The sequence below is a fragment of the Megalobrama amblycephala genome, linkage group LG21 (assembly GCF_018812025.1).
Source record: "Megalobrama amblycephala isolate DHTTF-2021 linkage group LG21, ASM1881202v1, whole genome shotgun sequence".
Taxonomy (NCBI): domain Eukaryota; kingdom Metazoa; phylum Chordata; class Actinopteri; order Cypriniformes; family Xenocyprididae; genus Megalobrama; species Megalobrama amblycephala.
The window spans coordinates 1,721,882-1,741,120 of NC_063064.1; the positions used below are offsets into that span (position 1 = coordinate 1,721,882).

At 35.9% G+C, this 19,239-nt stretch overlaps 1 protein-coding gene across 2 annotated transcripts in view; it reads right to left on the bottom strand.

The window, feature by feature from the left end:
* Window positions 1-18,972, bottom strand: part of elmo2 (engulfment and cell motility 2) — a 29,933-nt gene extending 10,961 nt beyond the window's left edge. The window contains exons 1-13 of one of the 2 annotated variants that reach the window (XM_048172962.1): window positions 18,717-18,972; window positions 11,964-12,043; window positions 10,335-10,375; window positions 9,279-9,351; window positions 8,466-8,516; window positions 8,188-8,357; window positions 6,903-7,002; window positions 6,329-6,480; window positions 6,041-6,119; window positions 4,961-5,011; window positions 3,428-3,550; window positions 1,649-1,768; window positions 1,394-1,498 (exon numbers count right to left, since the gene is read on the bottom strand). In XM_048172962.1, coding sequence (XP_048028919.1) covers window positions 1,394-1,498; window positions 1,649-1,768; window positions 3,428-3,550; window positions 4,961-5,011; window positions 6,041-6,119; window positions 6,329-6,480; window positions 6,903-7,002; window positions 8,188-8,357; window positions 8,466-8,516; window positions 9,279-9,351; window positions 10,335-10,375; window positions 11,964-12,041 — 1,143 coding nt within the window. In that variant the 5' untranslated portion in view covers window positions 12,042-12,043; window positions 18,717-18,972. The remainder of the gene's footprint in view (window positions 1-1,393; window positions 1,499-1,648; window positions 1,769-3,427; window positions 3,551-4,960; window positions 5,012-6,040; window positions 6,120-6,328; window positions 6,481-6,902; window positions 7,003-8,187; window positions 8,358-8,465; window positions 8,517-9,278; window positions 9,352-10,334; window positions 10,376-11,963; window positions 12,044-18,716) is intronic. The other variant, XM_048172963.1, reaches the window with a different exon arrangement.
* Between the last annotated feature and the right edge of the window lie 267 nt (window positions 18,973-19,239).

Below are 19,239 nucleotides of genomic sequence, written 5' to 3' on the forward strand. Positions count from 1 at the left end.
AGTATGTCATAATTTTAACATTTCATGTCATAATTTTGACTTTTTAAATCATAATTTTAACTTTTTAACATAATTTCAACTTAGTATGTCATAATTTTAACATTTCATGTAATAATTTTAACTTTTTATGTCATGATTTTGACTTTTTAAATCATAATTTTGACTTTTTAACATAATTTCAACTTAGTATGTCATAATTTTAACATTTCATGTCATAATTTTGACTTTTTAAATCATAATTTTAACTTTTTAACATAATTTCAACTTAGTATGTCATAATTTTAACATTTCATGTCATAATTTTGACTTTTTATGTTATGATTTTGACTTTTTATGATTTACCAGAGCTTTTTTTTCTTATGTGGTGAAATGGGCTTCCATAGTATGTATAATCAAACATAATTAAATGTATTACAAAATTATTGTTTGTAGAGAAGAAATATACATGGTTCCAAAGAATTGATGCATTTGAAAGTAAAATGCTCAGCAGACAGGCTATATGCATATTAATTTATTGTTTAAAACACTTGATCAGTCAAAAAATATTTCATATGAATCAGGCTTAACAGTTTTTAATTGTACAAGTTAGGGAATATTTACATCTGGATTTATCTTTGATCTACTTTGCATATCTTTTACATTCACAAACAGCTTTATTACACACTGCATTAAAGGGAATATCCCAAAAAGCAGAATATGGTTAAGCGTTTCAGGGATATAGCCTCATGTCCAATTTGCCGCGCTCTTTTTAGAATTCGTTCACGAAGTTATTTGAAAACAGTTTGACTTATCAACTTTCAAAATGCCATGTTTTTGTGTTGGCATGACCTAAAGATGATCTGGTTCAATTTTTGTAAAAATCAGACATACAGTCATATGGAGCTCGAAAAGTAGGTTTTTCAGAAAATTCAAATTGGTGTAATTCATTCGAATCGTCTTGAGCCAATGAATCAGAGGAAAAAAATTAATTTTGTTTCTAAAATGACTCAAATTTCTGTGGTTAATGTTGAGACTGTCCTCTATCTGTGTGCCAAATTGATTTATTTTAGTGTTATACTCTCGTAAACATTGGGAGTGCATGATACTGCAATGATTGACATTCAGTCGCACTACCACTCTTTTTTGTCAGCAATTTTTATTTCCTTCTTTCCGCTTTTGTAACTCTGGCTGTATTCAAACAAACATGCTTTGGCGTATCGATAATGTTACTTGGGTTTGATAATGGGAACAAAATTTTCAACATTCCAGCTCTGGCTTTAATTCACTCAGATGGCTCTCTGACAAACACTAATAATATTATATTAATGCAATATTATAATGTATTATAAAAAGGAAACAGTGCTTCAAAAAATACATAAAAAAAGAGATAATGGTTATGAATGTGAGCTCTTACCCTGATATACGTGTCCTGATGCAGTTTGGCGAGGTACAGCATGTTGTCGAGTGCCAGCATTCCCGGTGGCGTCTGAGTGAAATCCATGGCAGGATTCATAGGATTCTGTGCACATAAAGCACAAAAAACATCACTTGATCACCATTTAACCATCACATCAGCATCTGTTTTGGAAAGGGAATTTAATTATCTCTTGTAATTAAATGTCACCTTCTAAAAGATCACAGGTTACGACAACAAACAGACATCACTCACGGTGAAGCCCAGCATCTTGTAGTCTTTAGTGTAGATTGCTTTTCTCTTTTCCGTTCCGCCTGGATCACTGTCTCCATCAAACGCGATTCTTCGGAGCTCAAATATGATATCTCTCTGTGTCTAAAGATAAGAATATAACAAGAATATGATTATATAATTCAAGCTGTTTGAAGAATCTAAAAGAATGCAACTTTCCCAAGTATCTTGGAAAACGCTGAAAACAAAATCAGCACTGTTTTCCATTTCGTGCCATGAGTATGCTGGCCAAACAGCGCTGTGAATGAAAGTTTATATAAGGATTATTCTGCAGTCAGTCAGTCAGCCAAGTTCCATTGTTATCAATAATTACTGCACTAATTATTTTAATGACTCAAACTGTGGCTTGTCAGATGCTTGGTCCTTAAAGTCCTCATTTTCATATTAAATATCAATCTTACATTTACAAACATTCCTTTGTAAATATTGTAATAATACATTGAGATTTCTGTATGAAGAAGAGTCCTGAAACAGATTTGATCCACACAGAGATCAGATCTCACCATCATCAGGTCTGTCTGTGATTGACAGAAGCAATTCAGACTAAAGCCTAAATCCACCTTTAACTGATTTATTAGGAACTTACAGTACAGTCCAAAAGTTTGGAACCACTAAGATTTTTAATGTTTTTAAAAGAAGTTTCGTCTGCTCACCAAGGCTACATTTATTTAATTAAAAATACAGTAAAAACAGTAATATTGTGAAATATTATTACAATTTAAAATAACTGTGTACTATTTAAATATATTTGACAAAGTAATTTATTCCTGTGATCAAAGCTGAATTTTCAGCATCGTTACTCCAGTCTTCAGTGTCACGTGATCCTTCAGAAATCATTCTAATATGCTGATCTGCTGCTCAAGAAACATTTATGATTATTTTCAATGTTGAAAACAGTTGTGTACTTTTTTTTTCAGGATTCCTTGATGAATAGAAAGTTCAAAAGAACAGCATTTATCTGAAATACAAAGCTTCTGTAGCATTATACACTACCGTTCAAAAGTTTGGGGTCAGTAAGAATTTTTATTTTTATTTTTTTGAAAAGAAATTAAAGAAATGAATACTTTTATTCAGCAAGGATGCATTAAATCAATCAAAAGTGGCAGTAAAGACATTTATAATGTTACAAAAGATTAGATTTCAGATAAACACTGTTCTTTTAAACTTTCTATTCATCAAATAATCCTGAAAAAAAATATTGTACACAAATATGTTGTACAATTGTACACATTAAATGTTTCTTGAGCAGCAGATCAGCATATTAGAATGATTTCTGAAGGATCATGTGACACTGAAGACTGGAGTAATGATGCTAAAAAATTCAGCTTTGATCACAGGAATAAATTACTTTGTCAAATATATTCAAATAGAAAACAGTTATTTTAAATTGTAATAATATTTCACAATATTACTGTTTTTTACAGTATTTTTAATTAAATAAATGTAGCCTTGGTGAGCAGACGAAACTTCTTTTAAAAACATTAAAAATCTTAGTGGTTCCAAACTTTTGGACTGTACTGTATGTTATGCTTTATTGATCAATGTGATTATACAAGAACATCAAGACCTGAGTTCATATCCTCATCTGTAATATTTTCATCATATGCATGAATACTGAATACTTATGTGAATACTTTCACTTACAGACTCAAGCAGCTGTCATGCACATTAGATACCTATTCACTTGAATCATACTACATTAATCTTAATGACGAGTGAAACATTTTCATTCATAAAGCTCACCTGGTCATTGGGGTCCATTTTGGTCATCATGCGCTCCTCCAGAAGGTTGAAGGTCAAAACTTGCAGCACGTACAGCTGATGTGCCATTTCAGCTTTGACGGGTCGATTCCCTCGAATGATGTGCTGGAAAACAGGTTGTCGATGCTGTTACTCACAGAGGTGTTTCCTAAATCAACACTCTCATTATCACACTGCTTCTGAACCACTATTAACTGATGATCCTATACACACATAGGAGGAAATTGCCTACATTTTTTGTGTTTGGATCCCTTTTTTCTTCTTTTTCACCTGCTATTTGCTGGATTTGTCACTAGTGATATCACCTGTGATTTACACCATCACATTTGGATCTGTATGCTTTGAATCTGCAGTCCAAATTGACTATATGCACGGGTGCTTCTTGGGCATTTCTGGTGAACTGTGAGCTGATTATTCTGTACTCCCTCTACATCGACACAAAACCATCAATGGATGACTTTTTAATGTTGTATTTATATTTTAATGCAGTTATCACACTTACCTAATTTGCCAATAAACCAGTTTTATTGATTGCAATAAAGACGAAGCTAATGGGAACATTTGAATAAGAAACACAGTGTCTGTAATTAGACATGCACACGAAACATTTTTCCAGCACTTCAAGTGTTATTTTTAATGTGATGACCACAAACATTATTTGTTCATCCTTCTGAGATTGTCCCCATTTGTAAAACTAAATGTTTCAAGATGTAGATGAAACATTTGATAGACTTTTATTTAAAAAATAGAAAAGACATTAATTACCATTATAACCAGCAGATGGTGGCAGAGGACCATTTATTGGCTCATATTGGCTCATTTCCTATAATATTTTCACTCAGTTTCGCTTTTGAATAAATATTAAACATTATAAAATCACTAGGTTTAAAAATACATTTTGTCGAGATGAAGCATGAAGTACTTGCAAAGTCTCATGAAAAACATGAATGAATTACACAGAAAGCGATCAAGCACTCTCCGTTTATAATCACTGAAGCTGTCAGTCAGTGCAGCACAAGATCAATGATTTCGGCACACATTTTATTCAATGAATCTAACTAAAGTGCACAATAAATCTTTAATTTACAATGTGTTGATACTTTTTTCACACAAAAGTGTGAAAACTGATGGTCGAATTGAATTTTGCTGAGGAGAAACACTGAAGGATGCATCTCTTTTATGTCGTCTTGTTTGAATAACTAAATTAACGCTAGGCCTTACTATTTAAGTGACTATATTCTGATTATAAACTAAGTATTACACTATTGATGCTGTTAAAGCTACCTCAAGACATTGAAGATACCAACACACCAACAAGTGACATTTCACCGGAAGTTTTCCAGCTGGATTATATTATTGCGGAAGTTCTTAAGAACGTTGCATATGGTCAATCGGCTGGAACATTTAGCAACCACATCTGAATCTGTTAATAGCAACTAATAGCAGAATATGAGTGGCAAAGGGAATCTAGATGCCATTACGTACAGATCACAGCTACAAAAACCTGACACTTACGTTTAGTATGATGCCACGGAGGTGTTTCTGTGCCAGTGTACTTGCCATCTCCTGTCATAAACACACACAGAGAGTCACATCAGCAGGTCTGAGAATGTGTAAACCAGACTCCAAACACAGACTACAGACAGAAACACTGCAGTAAATACACAACCAGCTGTAAGAAATGAGAATGTTTTGGTTGAGTGAATGATTCAATGACTCATTGGTTCCTACAATTCTGTTTTTTGTCATGCTGTTCTCTGACTATTATAAACTTTTCTTTCACAGACTCACACAATACTACAGATCAGCCTGTCATCTTTTACTAAAAGAAACATTTAGGGTGTTTTCACACTTGGAGTTGTGGTTTTCTTGGTTCTTTTGGTCCGGACCAAAAAAGAAAATTATATTGATGTTGCATTCATATTTCAGTGAAATGCTTATTCAAATGAACCGCACTAACAGAGCAATCACACCAGAGTTTGTTTTAATCGAACCAAATCTGCCAAGTGTGAACACACTCTTATATGTGGCAACAGTAGAGGTCAACTAATTGATCAATCAGTTGACCTCTACTGTTGCCAGATAGTTTTTACAAGAATATAACAAAAATATAATTATATAATTCAAGCTGAAGGTTGTCGATGTTGAGTCTGTTGTTGGAGCAGCTGAGATGGGTCCGCTATCATAATACAGTGCGATAATGACCTCTAGAGGCGAATAAAAAAATCATTGACGCCTCATGGTGTTTGTTTTGACATATTGGCCAAGTTTCTTATCAGGCCGATAACGATAACATAAAAAATTAACATATATTGGCCGATACCGATACGGTGGCCGATATATCGTGCATTCCTACTATAATAGCGTAGTTTATGTCGTCTGTTACTTTAAAGCAGGATGGATTCTGATTGGCTGTCAATGTTTTTTATCGTTATCAGCTGGAAAAATTGTTCTGAAAGTGATTCCAACAACATCGGATATAGTTATTGTCCTTGGTGTGAACGGGTCTTTACTGTCATCTGTTAAACATGTGAATGACAGCATGTCCTACTGTGAATGGACCTTTTAACAATGACAATGACAGTGTGTGTTCACCTGGCGTCTGTCCTCGGGGGTTTTGAGGAACAGGGCGTTGATGAGAGCGATGGCGTACGTCTGGATCTCCTGATTGGACCTGCAGAGTTGATGGTACACACACAGTTAGAGGTATCTTGCTCTTGGATTCCAACACTTCTGGACTCATATGTCACTATCTGGAGCGCTGGAGGTTTTTATTACACATCTACTCGCGTTCAGTGGCTGTGTGTGCGTGCGTGCGGGAGAGAAGCACGTGACCTGCGCTGCTGTGAGTGTGTGCGTGTGTGTGTGCGTGTATGTGCTCACACTTGCAGGTGTGCGATGAGCTGCGCCACAGTGATCTCCTGCGCCACGCGCTGGTACAGGCTGTGGCTGTTGAGCACCATACTCTCCAGGATGGCCAGTGAGCGCTGCAGAATGGACACGTCCACCATGGGCTGGTTCACGTAACCTGCGATCTGTCACACACCACTCTCACATGACTATAACATAGCCTTAACACCATTCTACCAGGCAGTGTAACTAAATATTGACAACAAATCCATCTTCAGACCGGAAACATCCAACAAAATGGTTGAGTGAATAAGTCAATGACTCATAAACACAGTCACATATTTGGCTCCGTAACAAATCAGCGACAAACAACATCCATTCATCATCTCTAGAAAATACTTTGTCTAATGCACATGACCTATAAACAAGACCATGGACTTGTGGGATGCTAAAAACGTTCAATTAAATCCTGAAATAATGCATGTTCTGAGGAGATACACATACCCATTTTCAAAGGACACCTTTCAGAGAGTAAAAGTCAGAGTTCAAAGAGGTTGAGAAAGGCTTCTTTAGAAACAGACAGACCTATTGTACGTGTTTTACTTGCCTGTTTGATGAAGGACATAGATATCAGATCCCAGGACACGATGCCGTGATCCATGAGCTCCAGAAATGCCGTGAGAGTGAAGGCCAACATCTCACCAAAACTACACACATAAAACACGCATCTCTGAACAGGGTGAAGAAATTACACTTCTTGAATCTATTTACAAGCATAATTTTAAACAATAATGAAGGGATATAGGTTGAAATATATACACTAACATTCAAAAGTTTAGGGTCAATAAGATTTTTTTTTTTTTTTCTGAAAGAAATGAATGCTTTTATTCAGCAAGAACACATTAAATTCAGACAGTAAAGAGTTACAAAAGATTTCTATTTAAAATAGATGCTATATAATATTCATCAAAGTATCCTGAAAAATAAAATATATGACGGTTCACAACAATCTGAAGCTGTTTTCAACATTAATAATAATCATAAATGTTTCTTGAGCAGCAAATCATCATATCAGAATGATTTCTGAAGGATCATGTGACACTGAAGACTGGAGTAATGATGCTGAAAATTCAGCTTTGATCACAGAAATAAATTATATTTTACTATATATTCACATAGAAAACAGATATTTTAAATTGTAATAATATTTCACAATATTAAGTTTTTTACTGTATTTTTGATCAAATAAATGCAGCCTTAGTGAGCAGAAGAGACTTTCTTCAAATAAATAAATAACCTCCCCAAACTTTTCAATGGTAGTATAATTATATATCAAGAGGTAAAATGTTGTCATATTTTTGTGATTGGCAATTTAATCCCTTTGCATGATTCAGGAGTTTACAGTAGTTGTCAAAGTGATGTCTGGCCTTGGAAAATTGACATCTTCACTCTTTATTTAAACACAATTAAAAATGTGTTAAAGGTTCTGTAAGAATATTGTGTAGCTGTGCTTGGAGTAAATTGTGTTATCTGTGATAATAATGCACTGAGAAATGCAAAATAGTGTGCCATCATTTTTGGCCAGGCTGGCATACAAAGAAATTATGAACACATGCAAAAACAAGAGAAAACTAATGAAATATTAATAACTGATTATGTCAATGTTTGCTTTTTCCTTTTTTCTATGCATTTTTTTTAAAATGCAAATTGCCCTTTTTGCCAAATAATTTTGTCAGATAAATACCTTAACCAAGTTTAGTATTTCATATTCAAAATATTTAAAAAATCTCAAATATTTTCCTCATATTTTGAACTAAAACAAATTTTTGAACACTACTGTATATGATCCATTAAGCTCATAATGTGGCAGCATGTCTATGTGGGACACATACTGTGTGCCGCTCTCCACCAGCCGTGCCAGCGTCGCCAGGCCTTCCATGTTGATGAACTCTGTGGCGAATGTGGGGTCAGCTGAGAGTTTAGCGAGCTCTTTCAACGCCTCCAGACGGGCGTCGATCCCATGAGACTGGATCCGCTCCAGCAGCTGTCGAGCGGCTCGCATCTAACACACAAAACAACCCAGTTAACATCAAGTCCTCACACTATTTCTGTGGGAAATCAGAATTCATTCCAATCCAGCAGAACGTGTGGCGATTGCTGTCAGACTCACAGGAGAGATGGCCAGTCGGAGGATGGTGCCGTTTTTCATTTCACTACGGCTCTGAAAGACAAAGACAAATGGAGATTGATTAAACTCCTGTACCACCGAACAGAAAAACACCTTCTCTGGTTAGAATATTATTTATATGTTGTGATGATTAAATGTTGATAAAACATATTATGTTTTTTGTACTAAGCAATGTGCAAAAAAAATACTAAACAATGATCAAATATCAGTTCTGCATATCAGGTATCACAGTATACTCATAGTTTTCAGTCACGTGACTGGTGTGGAGACCTGGAGGGCAAAACATCCATAGAACAGGCCTCAAATTTCCATCTCAAAAGAAGAAAAACAAAAATATGTGAACAAAATGCAAGTTTTGGCCACTTGTGGTCCATATACGGCACTTGCTGCAGTGTTTCAATCACTAAAAACAGCGGGACATTAATGTGAAAAACATTTAAAGTGCCTTAATGTACTAAAACAGTGATACTGATATTCAATATACAGCTTATTGATGAAACATACAATATACAGGTGAGCAGATGAACCCAGAATATGAATGCAAGAGTTTTCTTTACAATGGTTCTCTATGCGTTCATATTCTGGGTTCATCTGCTCACCTGTACATCGTATGCTTCATCAATAAGCTGTGTGTATATTGAATTTGATCTTTTAATATCACTGTCTTACTACATTAGTACTTACTACAAAACTGGTTAAAATGAGTGGCAGTCAATGGAGGAAAGTCTTGTTTTTGTGTGACGTGATGTGAAAACTATGAATATCAGTGGATCTCCAGCTCCAGTTGATCTCGACCTGTTCAGTGATGTAGAGCTGCGGCCCGTCAGCGTAACGCAGGGCAAACTGCTCCGATCCCGACAGAGACCATCTAAAACAAACACAACACGAATTCATGTCACCTGATCCAGCATTTCAGTCCCTGTGACCCAGAAAAACATGCACTAAAGAATCACTGCTTTCTAATGATGAATTATGTTTCTACTCAAAACCACGGCTGAGAAATAATCACCTAAACATTGGCTTAAACCCTAGAGAGAAAATGAACTCTACAGATGTGAACAATCACATTATTTATTTTTTCATCTATTTTGCTTCCATATCATGTCTTCTTTCAGACTAGTAGAAAGAAAACATCCAAAATACACATTTAAGTGTTTATTTTATTGCACTTTATTGCAAGTTCAATACATATTTTTAAAGTCTGTGATTCAGAAGCTGCTTCACACACTTTACAGATTTATTCCTGTCCATATTCTGAAGGTTTGTTCATATATCATTCACCTGAATTATTTTATTCCTAAAAGTGTGGTGAAAAAGTATGTTGTTCTGTCTGTTTACAGTATTTTCTGATTTATAGAGTGATAAAAAGCGAACTCTGTAAAACCTTTTAACTCTCACAAGAATTTTGAACTTCACTTTATCTAATTTTCAGATTTCTGTTCTGGAAATGTATGCAAATGAGTGCACTTTTAATTAGACAATAACTAATTAGCATGTTTAAAAATACAATTTCAGAAAACATGTAATACAAAAAATTTTTGCAATATAAACTGAAATTAGACATTTTTCACAAAACAACTACATTGTGATATAAGGCATTAGTGGATGTAAAATAAATGCAAAGTAATGCATTACATGACCTAACAGAAGATCTGTCACCTATACCATTCACAACTTCTGATAATCAAAACTTTTTTTTTTCTTTTTTTTTTGCATACCATACTGTACTGTACCATACTGCTCAGTAGAAACGAGTCATATGAGGGACGTGAGTGTGATCTGCAGCATGTGTGGATTCAGCACACTGTCAGTGTTTAGGTTTAGCAGCAGATGCAGGACAGACTGACTTACCCATCACACACTTCTCTAATGATGGACGCCAGCGGCTTCTTCTGCAACACACACACACACACACACACACACACACACACACACACACACACACACACACACATTACAGACTCTCTGCTGAGAATGTCTTTAATCAAACAGTACATGTAGATCCTGCACAAATACTACAGAAATTACTAGTGGTCACCATGACCAAAAACAACTTTATTCAACAAGTTCTTCTCTTCCCTGTCATTCTCCTACGCTTTTCACATTGTAAACACAGTTCAGCATTTCCAGGTTCAGAACGCTGACTCATTACTGGACAGCGTTCAGACGCACAACCTGGAAACGCTATTGTTAAATAAATTTTTGTTAAATAAAGTTTTGTTTTTGCGCACAAAGAGTATTCTCGTCTCTTCACAACATTAAGGTTGAACCACTGCAGTCACATGACTGTTTTAACAATGTCTTTAGTACCTTTCTGGACCTTGAATGTGGTAATTACATTGCTTTCTCTTGGGGATCAACCTCTCAGATTTCATCAAAAATATCTTAATTTGTGTTCTGAAGATGAACGAAGGTCTTACGGGTGTGGAACAACATGAGGGAGAGTAATTAATGACAGAATTTTCATTTTTGGGTGGATTAACCCTTTAATAAACAACAGTCAGGGACATTAAGAACTACACAGCAAAATCACCTGAGTTAAATCAACTCTGCTCGGAGTACATATGGTCCCTCTCTAAATAGTGTTAAAGCAACACTGAAGCAGAGTTAAAGTTAATGAGATAATTAAGCGATTAATTCAGTGATGAATGAGCATTAGTGATGAACACCTGCTGTTAACAAGCAGAATCACTTAATCAAGAAAAGATAATCCTCCTCTACTGAGATCTTGAGAGATATAATGTATTTTATCTTCAGTTGATTTCATCTAAGACTGTGGCTAAGGTCAGTTGTAGTTCTTGTGTTTCTCTTTTCTTCAGTGATTCTTGTTAACAGCAGGTGTTCATCACTAACACTCAATCATCACTTAATTATCTCATTAACTTTAACTCTGCTTAAGTGTTACTTTAACACTATTTAGAGAGGGACCATATGTACTCCAAGCAGAGCTGATTTAACTCTTGTGATTTTGCTGTGTACACACAGGAATATAATGTTAACACGAGACAAAGAACTGAGAAAAACTAAGGGCTAAAATACAAAGGGAAGCTAACAGAATTAGAAACAGGTGCGCAACTCATTAACAACTGTGGAAACTAACAACAGCTGTGTTTGAAATCGTCCCCAATATCCTCATTCACTATTCCCTACATTACTCCACTAATAGGCCTATAGTTCACTTGAAGGAGTGAATGAAAGTGAGTGAGTGAATTCAGACAGTGAGTGGCCGGGATCTCCTGTAAGAGGTTTTACTATCTCTCAGTCATTTTCTTCTCCCTTAATTATGTCAGTAGTGGCTGGTAACTGTATTTACTGTGGTATTTTGACTTAAAATTTCACCATGGTTACTTTTTGGTAAGAAAAGAAAAAATCATTGTGTGCTTTAAGAGGACAGTGCATTGGTCAAAAATGTCAGCAGGTCAAACAAAAGCACAAAACAATCTGTGTGTTAGTAATACTAGTAGGAGTAAAAGACAATACCTGGTCAATTTCGATGAGTTGAGCGTTTGCACCAGGCCACTCGATGGCCACCTTCACAATGTCTGATGGAGGCGGCATGACTGAAATACACAATCACACATCAATGACACACTTGTCTCATAACAGCTAGTCGAGTTCACATCAAACCAGCAAACATTTACCACATATTTAAACAGCAGAGAGTAATGGCCATATACAGTTTCTGCTCTCCCATTGGTAGTCTCTGCATCACTTCACTGCTCATTTGCATATCTGTCGCTTGGCCAGCGGTCGGCAACTCTCACAGAAACTCGATGACGTGCGGTGGCTGTGAATCGCTGAACACACATCAGTACGCTTCACACGATCACATCGACAGGCCACTGACTCTGACATGCTTTCTTATAGATTTGAAGGAAATGTGATGTTATAGCAAAGATGAATTTGCTGACTGTTCTCACTCATGTGAGTCCATATTTTTCTTTCTCTAAATTAATTTTAGTAGAAACATCTGTGACAAAATTAATACCAGTGAAACACAACAGAGAGCTCCATCAAGACGCACAAGCTATGAAAGAGCAAACTCTGTTTTTACTGTCTAGTTCAGAAGTGTAAAACTGCACACAGCCCTGCTAACCCTAATTAAACACACATTCCTGTAGTTTTCAAATAAACTTGAAGGACTTGATTAGCTGGATCAGGTTTAAAGTTAAGGTTTTTGCAGCCCTGGTCTAGCTGTTTTCATCTGTGAAAGTGTTTGTGTCTGTGAATACTTATTCAACTTCCTTAATTCTTGATTTAAGATTTTAGTTAACACTTTATTTTACAATGTTACACATCTTGTACTTTACTGATTCTTGAGATAAGGGACAAAACATGTACTACACACATAACCACCCTTTATGTTAAAAATAAATTAATTCATCAAAATAAAAATACTTAAAAAGTTACATCTATATGAAATCTGGATACTAAAGACATTAATTGCTTTTATTTTTAAATAATTTTGTTAGTATTATTTAAATACATGCTCTATACTTGGAAAATATATGTGTAATGTAGCCTGTCACAATGTAAAATTGCCAAAGAAAGTGTTTAAAAATGTAACAAATGTAACAAATTCAAAAATATTCATTTAAATTGAAAGGCAGAGATCTGTAATATATCAAACAATACAAAATGTAAGTCTTGAATTATATTTTCAACAAAAAATTCCTATCAAAGTTGTGTCCTCATTTTGCGTCAACTCCGTCAGGATTTTTTATAATTATGAATAAATCAGATGTCATGGTCATCTTTAACTCTGAGGAGCACTTACTATTTCTTGTTCATTGTGGATCTCACAGTAGGACACACAGTCCTGGAAGTTTTATAGTTTTTAATATTTTATACAAACAATGTTGAAGTCTCTGCGGTCACAGATTTAACATGTCAACTCCGTCATCTGGTGTAATAGTTTCTTTAAATAGTTGTAGGATAAATCTTGGCATTTTTGATATGTTTAATAAGGCAGCTACAACTGAGAAAGAAAACAAAACTGCTCCACTGAACAACACATGGTTAAGGTGGGAAAAAATAAAGTTGTCAACTCCGTCAGACGTCAACTCCATCAGGTTTTATGTCTGATGGTTGACAAGGGCTCTCAAAAAGTCTATACATTGTGATTTAATATGTTTTTTTGCATATGGGGAATTCTTCTAATGTTGTTTCATGATTCTATTACATATACTGTATATTTGGTCACAGCTGGACCTTTGTCAACTCCATCAGTTTTTTTCAACTCGTCAGTATTTATCAACTCGTCAGTATTTATCAACTCTTCAGTATTTTTCAACTCCATCAGTTTTTGTCAACTCGTCAGTTTTTGTCAACTCCGTCAGTATTTATCAACTCGTCAGTATTTGTCAACTCCGTCAGTTTTTGTCAACTCCGTCAGTATTTGTCAATCCGTCAGTATTTATCAACTCGTCGGTATTTGTCAACTCCGTCACTTTTTGTCAACTCCGTCAGTATTTGTCAACTCGTCAGTATTTGTCAACTCGTCAGTTTTTGTCAACTCCGTCAGTTTTTGTCAACTCCGTCAGTATTTATCAACTCGTCGGTATTTGTCAACTCCGTCACTTTTTGTCAACTCCGTCACTTTTTGTCAACTCGTCAGTATTTGTCAACTCCATCAGTTTTTGTCAACTCGTCAGTTTTTGTCAACTCCGTCAGTTTTTGTCAACTCCGTCAGTATTTTTCAACTCCGTCAGTTTTTGTCAACTCGTCAGTATTTGTCAACTCTGTCAGTTTTTGTCAACTCCGTCAGTTTTTGTCAACTCTGTCAGTATTTGTCAATCCGTCAGTATTTGTCAATCCGTCAGTATTTATCAACTCGTCAGTATTTGTCAACTCTGTCAGTTTTTGTCAACTCCGTCAGTTGTTGTCAACTCCGTCAGTATTTGTCAATCCGTCAGTATTTGTCAATCCGTCAGTATTTATCAACTCGTCAGTATTTGTCAGCTCCGTCACTTTTTGTCAACTCCGTCAGTTTTTGTCAACTCCGTCAGTATTTTTCAGCTCCGTCACTTTTTGTCAACTCGTCAGTATTTGTCAACTCGTCAGTATTTATCAACTCGTCAGTATTTGTCAACTCCATCAGTTTTTGTCAACTCCGTCAGTATTTTTCAACTCCGTCAGTATTTGTCAACTCCGTCAGTTTTTGTCAACTCATCAGTATTTGTCAACTCCGTCAGTTTTTGTCAACTCCGTCAGTTTTTGTCACCTCTGTCAGTTTTTGTCAACTCCGTCAGTATTTTTCAACTCCATCAGTTTTTGTCAACTCGTCAGTATTTGTCAACTCTGTCAGTATTTGTCACCTCTGTCAGTTTTTGTCAACTCCGTCAGTATTTTTCAACTCCATCAGTTTTTGTCAACTCTGTCAGTATTTATCAACTTGTCAGTATTTGTCAACTCCGTCAGTATTTGTCAGCTCTGTCAGTATTTATCAACTCGTCAGTATTTGTCAACTCCCTCAGTATTTGTCAACTCTGTCAGTATTTATCAACTCGTCAGTATTTGTCAACTCCCTCAGTATTTGTCAGCTCTGTCAGTATTTATCAACTCGTCAGTATTTGTCAACTCCCTCAGTATTTGTCAACTCTGTCAGTATTTATCAACTCGTCAGTATTTGTCAACTCCGTCAGTTTTTGTCAGCTCCATCAGTTTTTGTCAACTCTGTCAGTATTTTTCAACTCCATCAGTTTTTGTCAACTCGTCAGAATTTGTCAACTCCGTCAGTTTTTGTCACCTCTGTCAGTTTTGTCAACTCCGTCAGTATTTTCAACTCCATCAGTTTTTGTCAACTCGTCAGTATTTGTCAACTCCGTCAGTTTTTGTCACCTCTGTCAGTTTTTGTCAACTCCGTCAGTATTTTTCAACTCCATCAGTTTTTGTCAACTCGTCAGTATTTGTCAACTCTGTCAGTATTTATCAACTCGTCAGTATTTGTCAACTCCCTCAGTATTTGTCAACTCTGTCAGATAAATCTTGGCATTTTTGATATGTTTAATAAGGCAGCTACAACTGAGAAAGAAAACAAAACTGCTCCACTGAACAACACGTGGTTAAGGTGGGAAAAAATAAAGTTGTCAACTCCGTCAGACGTCAACTCCATCAGGTTTTATGTCTGATGGTTGACAAGGGCTCTCAAAAAGTCTATACATTGTGATTTAATATGTTTTTTTGCATATGGGGAATTCTTCTAATGTTGTTTCATGATTCTATTACATATACTGTATATTTGGTCACAGCTGGACCTTTGTCAACTCCATCAGTTTTTTTCAACTCGTCAGTATTTATCAACTCGTCAGTATTTATCAACTCTTCAGTATTTTTCAACTCCATCAGTTTTTGTCAACTCGTCAGTTTTTGTCAACTCCGTCAGTATTTATCAACTCGTCAGTATTTGTCAACTCCGTCAGTTTTTGTCAACTCCGTCAGTTTTTGTCACCTCTGTCAGTTTTTGTCAACTCCGTCAGTATTTTTCAACTCCATCAGTTTTTGTCAACTCGTCAGTATTTGTCAACTCTGTCAGTATTTGTCACCTCTGTCAGTTTTTGTCAACTCCGTCAGTATTTTTCAACTCCATCAGTTTTTGTCAACTCGTCAGTATTTATCAACTCCATCAGTTTTTGTCAACTCTGTCAGTATTTATCAACTCGTCAGTATTTGTCAACTCCCTCAGTATTTGTCAACTCTGTCAGTATTTATCAACTCGTCAGTATTTGTCAACTCCGTCAGTTTTTGTCAGCTCCATCAGTTTTTGTCAACTCTGTCAGTATTTTTCAACTCCATCAGTTTTTGTCAACTCGTCAGTATTTGTCAACTCCGTCAGTTTTTGTCACCTCTGTCAGTTTTTGTCAACTCCGTCAGTATTTTTCAACTCCATCAGTTTTTGTCAACTCGTCAGTATTTGTCAACTCTGTCAGTATTTGTCACCTCTGTCAGTTTTTGTCAACTCCGTCAGTATTTTTCAACTCCATCAGTTTTTGTCAACTCGTCAGTATTTGTCAACTCTGTCAGTATTTGTCACCTCTGTCAGTTTTTGTCAACTCCGTCAGTATTTTTCAACTCCATCAGTTTTTGTCAACTCTGTCAGTATTTATCAACTCGTCAGTATTTGTCAACTCCGTCAGTTTTTGTCACCTCTGTCAGTTTTTGTCAACTCCGTCAGTATTTTTCAACTCCATCAGTTTTTGTCAACTCGTCAGTATTTGTCAACTCTGTCAGTATTTATCAACTCGTCAGTATTTGTCAACTCCGTCAGTATTTGTCAACTCTGTCAGTATTTGTCAACTCCGTCAGTTTTTGTCAGCTCCATCAGTTTTTGTCAACTCTGTCAGTATTTTTCAACTCCATCAGTTTTTGTCAACTCGTCAGTATTTGTCAACTCCGTCAGTTTTTGTCACCTCTGTCAGTTTTTGTCAACTCCGTCAGTATTTTTCAACTCCATCAGTTTTTGTCAACTCGTCAGTATTTGTCAACTCTGTCAGTATTTGTCACCTCTGTCAGTTTTTGTCAACTCCGTCAGTATTTTTCAACTCCATCAGTTTTTGTCAACTCGTCAGTATTTGTCAACTCTGTCAGTATTTGTCACCTCTGTCAGTTTTTGTCAACTCCGTCAGTATTTTTCAACTCCATCAGTTTTTGTCAACTCTGTCAGTATTTATCAACTCGTCAGTATTTGTCAACTCCGTCAGTTTTTGTCACCTCTGTCAGTTTTTGTCAACTCCGTCAGTATTTTTCAACTCCATCAGTTTTTGTCAACTCGTCAGTATTTGTCAACTCTGTCAGTATTTATCAACTCGTCAGTATTTGTCAACTCCCTCAGTATTTGTCAACTCTGTCAGTATTTGTCAACTCCGTCAGTTTTTGTCAGCTCCATCAGTTTTTGTCAACTCTGTCAGTCTTTGTCAACTTGAAAATATTTGTGAACTCCGTCAGTTTTGTCAACTCCACCATCAGTATTTGTCAACTCTGTCAGTATTTAACACCATCAGGTGAAGGTTTTTGTTAATTTTGAAAGAAATGTCTTATTCTTTTTTTCAATGTATTGTGTTAAAATATTAAAACATCAACTGAACTACATGATATCATGTCTGATTTAGCTAAGATCATTGGTTAAATATGTTTTAATATTAAAAAGGAGGTTAGAGAATTAAGGATTTTAGGAACTGGATTGTTCATAATAACCATAACCCAAGAATTTTTTTTTTCTTCACTTAGCTTCTTTACTGAACACCATTATTACATAAATACATAAATACATAGAGACTTTACACTGTTGTTGGATGGATCAAATTAAAATATACTTTTTAATGCGTCTGACGGAGTTGACACAAATTAAGTACCGAAGTGAATAAGTGTACAATTTTAGGGAAAAAAAGAGAAACCTGTTTCCTTACATGGTTCATTAGCTGAGACCTTTGTCTTCAAATATCAGTTTAAAAATAATGTATTATTAAATAATAAAAACTAACTTCTAAAACATGTTTTGTCCTTTATCTCAAGAATCAGTGACTTACTAGTAGTAATAACAGTAAAGTGTGCATAATTACAAGCAACTAACCCTATAGTAAGTACATTAATTAGCATTACTTAGTACTTATTCGTATAATTAAACTGTAACAAGGACACCTTCAAATAAAGTGTAACCACGATTTAAAAAGAAGTTCTATTTCCTAATAAGTGAAAATGAATCACCATGGTTACTAAACAGAGGATTCTAAATTCGAATGTTTCTGCTACACAAGCGAGCCCTCTATGACATAATCGAGATGACGTCACAACTGACAGACTACAACAATCAGTGTACATATTTTCTTTGAAATTATTCTTACAGATGTCGAAATGATCTTTCACACTGTATCTGATGTGCTCCAGTGTTTGCTGGTGTCTGTTCTATTAACGGACACATATCCAGATGAAGGAATGAATATGACGTTTAAACACAATGACACTCAATGACACTGATATGACAGTAACACGAACGTGCGCAGATCTGATGATGGGCGTCGATATAATGTGAATTAAAATCGCATCGCTTTCGGTAGCGTTCACACACATCACGCGTTTAACTCCGCAATCATCAGATGCATCGATCATAAAATGTCAAATTGAGATAAATCTGCACGGAATCTCCATCTGAAGGCATGCGAATAGCGCAAATATCATGCTGACACCGCTGTCATGCAGCATGCGAGGGTGTTTTTCATGTTTATGTGATGTTCTTACCCCAAAACGAGCGATAAAACAGCGATGTGTGTGAGCTGCTGTTCAGATGGAGGCTGATGGGCGGAGTTTACGCCATTACATCTTCATCACCGCACTCTTCTTCATCCTGATAATCACATTAATCTGTTCTATACCTCTGATCGCGCTATATGATCCAGCACAGAGCGCGCTTTAATCGGTGTATTGTACATGAATGATTCAGCCCTCCATCTGATCCCGCCCACAGCTCACACCAGCCAATCAGAACACAAGCTGCAGTGATTGATGTGATCAAGTACCGCCCTATGATTCACTGCAGCAGCAGCAGACATCATCAGTCCATGACTAGATCTGGTTAACGACTTCATGACTGCTTGAATCGAGACAGATGGGTAGAGTACTGGAAATAAAGTGACTTAACATAAACTACTGCTGTGGAAACTAAAGGCAGAAGTGAAACATGACCTGCTCTACAGAAATACATCTTAAGTAGAATTAAATGTAAAAATACTAACATTTATTTATGCAGGAGTAAGTTTCCAGT